Source organism: Sinocyclocheilus grahami, unplaced genomic scaffold (genome assembly GCF_001515645.1).
Source record: "Sinocyclocheilus grahami isolate Dianchi unplaced genomic scaffold, SAMN03320097.WGS_v1.1 scaffold1133.1, whole genome shotgun sequence".
Lineage (NCBI taxonomy): Eukaryota > Metazoa > Chordata > Actinopteri > Cypriniformes > Cyprinidae > Sinocyclocheilus > Sinocyclocheilus grahami.
This window is the reverse complement of record NW_015506312.1, coordinates 149,020-152,767: the sequence shown is the minus strand read 5'-3', so window position 1 is coordinate 152,767 and position 3,748 is coordinate 149,020. Positions and strand designations below refer to the sequence as shown.

At 40.7% G+C, this 3,748-nt stretch overlaps 2 protein-coding genes across 2 annotated transcripts in view; both read left to right on the top strand.

Moving 5' to 3' along the window:
- LOC107567204 (ras GTPase-activating protein-binding protein 1-like) overlaps positions 1 to 2,259 on the top strand; it is a 4,856-nt gene extending 2,597 nt beyond the window's left edge. The window contains exons 5-8 of the mRNA XM_016252845.1: positions 1,049 to 1,139; positions 1,247 to 1,337; positions 1,589 to 1,799; positions 1,933 to 2,259. Of these exons, the coding sequence (XP_016108331.1) occupies positions 1,049 to 1,139; positions 1,247 to 1,337; positions 1,589 to 1,799; positions 1,933 to 2,232 (693 nt within the window). The 3' untranslated portion in view covers positions 2,233 to 2,259. The remainder of the gene's footprint in view (positions 1 to 1,048; positions 1,140 to 1,246; positions 1,338 to 1,588; positions 1,800 to 1,932) is intronic.
- A 526-nt stretch (positions 2,260 to 2,785) lies between these two features.
- The window catches only part of LOC107567197 (ras GTPase-activating protein-binding protein 1-like), a 9,026-nt gene continuing 8,063 nt past the window's right edge, over positions 2,786 to 3,748 (top strand). Inside the window, exon 1 of the mRNA XM_016252839.1 lies at positions 2,786 to 2,834. Coding sequence (XP_016108325.1) covers positions 2,786 to 2,834 — 49 coding nt within the window. The remainder of the gene's footprint in view (positions 2,835 to 3,748) is intronic.

Below are 3,748 nucleotides of genomic sequence, written 5' to 3'. Positions count from 1 at the left end.
CGGAAGGCCAAATAAAGTGCTTTTGCTTTCTCCTAGAAACACACAGCGTCTTCCTGACATGCTGCTTCAGCACTAACTGCGGTTACTGAAACCACGCCGCCTTTGCATGAACATTTGGGCGGCATTATGCTAATATTTCCACATAGTGAGGTAGATATGTGGGGGCGTGTTAGAACGAGCCGTTTTAGGGGGGCGTGGCAGAGTCTTAACTTTGATAAAGAATATCTCTTTGGTTTTGAGACTTTAGTCTTTGCAACTTCAGGGATCTGATCTATGCACAATCAGCTTGTAACACTCCAAAGAGAAAGGAAAACTTGAAATCGCATCATATGACCCCTTTAATGGAAACGATACTCGCAGTCATGGAAATATCAAAGATTTTTGAAAGTCTGCATTAACTAGTCAAATTGACGTCAGCTGAAGGAATGCCATTCCAGAGAGGAAACTAATTTTGCAAAGACAAATGTTTTCTTTCAATTAACAGATGAATTGTTCACTCAAGACTAGTAATATGCTCTAACAAAATAAATGGGATCGATTGTGATTTTCATGTGGACTTGAAAAAAAATAATTGGCTATATATTGATCCTGTGTGAAGTAAAGCTTCCTTGCAAGGTGTAGTGTCCAGTTTGTACGCTCTCCATTTCCATATTGAGTCTTCTCCATTCATTGACTCAATTGAGCTTGTTCATATTGATCTGGGTAATTTTATTAGCATCTGTTCGGGTTAAAATCATTAATAATCCCCGACTAGTATTCTCAGATGTCTAAAAAGGTCATAGACATTTGGTGGCTGAAAAGTGTGGTAACCTCGGCTTTAAACCTTTTAAGTCGGTTTTTAATATCCATATTTTCTAGGATTTTGTGTTATGGAAGCATCAGTTTGTTCTGACGTTTAGTATTTGATCAGTGCAAGAAGTAGCTCATAAAATGCAGTAATTTCTGGCTAAAAAGAGAGCCAAATAAGTACATTTGTACTTTTCACTAATAAAAAATGTTTCCTTTCAGATAATTATTCGTTGTTTTTTATATTGCTGTAATCTTTTAGGGAACAGTTGCAAACAAGTTCTACGTACACAACGATATCTTCAGGTACCAGGATGAAGTGTTTGGGGACTCGGACTCAGAACCTCCTGAGGGTGAGCAGCTGATATTATTGGTGTATTTCAGGGATCTTCAGAGTAATCTGTCTCCCAGTTGCTCTTGCTGTGAGCAGAAGACTTCATTTATCTCCTGTTGTTCACAGAGTCTGAGGAGGATGTGGAGGAGCTGGAGCGGGTGCACTCGCCTGAAGTGGTCCAGGAGGAGTCTGCTGGGTACTACGAACAGCCGACTTGGTAACTAGCATTATTTTTCCGACTCGTTAAATGTAGTCATTTGAGTAAGGCAGGATGCAAACTATGCAGGTGTGTTGTAGGTCAAAACAAACCTTACATTTTATTTTTCATCGGTCCTTACATAAGGAACACTTCAGTAAACCGTAGTTTGTCAGGTTTTCTGTTAAAAGTCAAAGTCGCTATTCGATATCATGCCCTCAAGAAAGCGGGGTGACAGTTTGCAAGTTTCATACAAATTTGTGCGTTTACAGCGTGGAGCCCGAGGGGCCACAAGAAGAGGTGTCTGTAACCCCAGAGCCCCAGCCTGAGCCAGAAGCAGAGGTGGAGCCTGAGCCAGCAGCTGTGGAGCTGAAACCGGAGCCTGTCACCGAGCCTGAGGTTCACATTGAGGAAAAAATTCAGAGATCTCCCCCTTCGCCCACACCTGCTGACACGGCACCCACCATGCCAGAGGACAACCGGGTAAGACCACCCTCATTCATCACTGTCTGTTGGGTCCCTCTCGTGTCAACAGACCTGTATTTGTGAAGATGTACAGTCATCACAAACCGGATAAATGAGATCACCTGTGAAGTCAAATGCTTTTAATTTTCAGCCGTCGTCTTGGGCTTCAGTCACTAGCAAGAATCTCCCACCAGGAGGAGTGGTCCCCGCCACAGGAGTCCCTCCACATGTTGTCCGAGTCCCATCTGCGCAGGTAGATGCAGTAGGGGTTCAATCTCTAACTAGCTGGCAGCACCAGCCACTGGCAAGTCACCTGACCTGCCAGTGGTTGGTGGCACCTGGAAGTCTGATTCTGGTTGGCTGCCTGGTGGCTGGTAGTCCACTTCCTTTGCAAGTGTCAGGAACCATTGATTTATGGCAGACTTTGTGTTTTGCCCTCCTTCCACTCTAGCTCCGGGAATAATATTATTTTGGTAACACTTTACAGTAAGTTTCCATTATTTAATGTTAGTTGATGCATTAGCTACAAACAACAAATGAATACATTGCCAAACATGTTAAAGAATAGACTAATAAGAATACGTTCATAAGCATACAATATTATATTTCCTTGCAGAGAGAGTGGTAGGGTACACGTTAAACTGTGAGCGCTCTTGCGGCTGACTGATTCACTGGTCATTACCAGGGACAGTAACCAACCTGTCAGGTTCATGGGCATTTGAGTGCTTTAATTGGGATATAAATTATTCACCCCCCACCACCACCTAAATTTCAATCATACAAAAGAATAGATTCTTAACATTATATTTATAATAATGAAACAAATGTGTTTCCTTGCAGCGAGAGCGATAGGGAACATGTTATATTCGCTGCTCAACAGTCGCTGGCTATATTCAGCTGCCAGAAGTGTCAGTAAGCAACCAGTTGGGATCACTGCTATCTGACTGTTTTAATTATGATCAAATTCTCGAAAACATTAATCATGTAAAAGAATATATCAACAGATGCACAATGATAAATGGGATAAGAACGAGCTCAAGGAGTTCTTTGAACGTAAGTGATACAAGCATCATTTTTCAACTCGTACTGGGCCTCATTTACGAAACGAGCGTACGACAGAAAATTGGGCGTACGGTCATTTCAACGCAAAACTTGGAATTTATCAATATGGACGTGAGCGGTGGCTACGATCAAATCTTATGTCTGGTCTCAGCTCGTGTACGCAAGTTTGAGTTACCTGAACTTGTGCACAGCATAGTAAATATGGTGGAGAATTGTACAATGACAGTATTTTGTTCATTTTTATTTTTCTGACTGTCAAACGAAGCTCATTAGTCGATCGTTAACCAGTAAGATTAGAATGTGTTTTTTTTTTTATTGTATTTTTTTTTATATGTGCGAATAGCAGCGTAAACAAGACCATGAGGATTCAATCGTCGCATCATGCACCTGCAGTGCTTCTCTGAAAGGAGAAAACAGAAATTAAGTCTATAAAATGAATAAAATAAAAAGTATATAATAGGCCTAGGCTATAATATAATTAACAAAAGGAAAAAAAAAAACTGTGCAACAAGTAGACCTATAGGCTATGCTCGTTCTTGTGACGCGCTTAATGGATTTTATTTATTTTCTTTATATCTTTATTTGATTTAATCCATCTGATCGCACAGGCGCCTCACGCACACGCAAACAACATTAGTTCTAGCGTTACCTGACATTTCAGCCATTCATCAAACTAAAATGCAGTCAACCAAACACACAAGTTGCACTGTTTATTTTAAAAGGTCCGCTGTATAATCAGCGTGCAGCGCCCAAACAAACATTTTTGCGCATATGAAGGGTTTTAGACTGATATTAGAACATGAGTGAAGTATAAAGCCTCGTTTAGGCTACATAATGAATAATAGTTATGCAAACAAATGTTACAAATATGGCAAAAATGGAAACATTTGGATTCTTGTGGTATG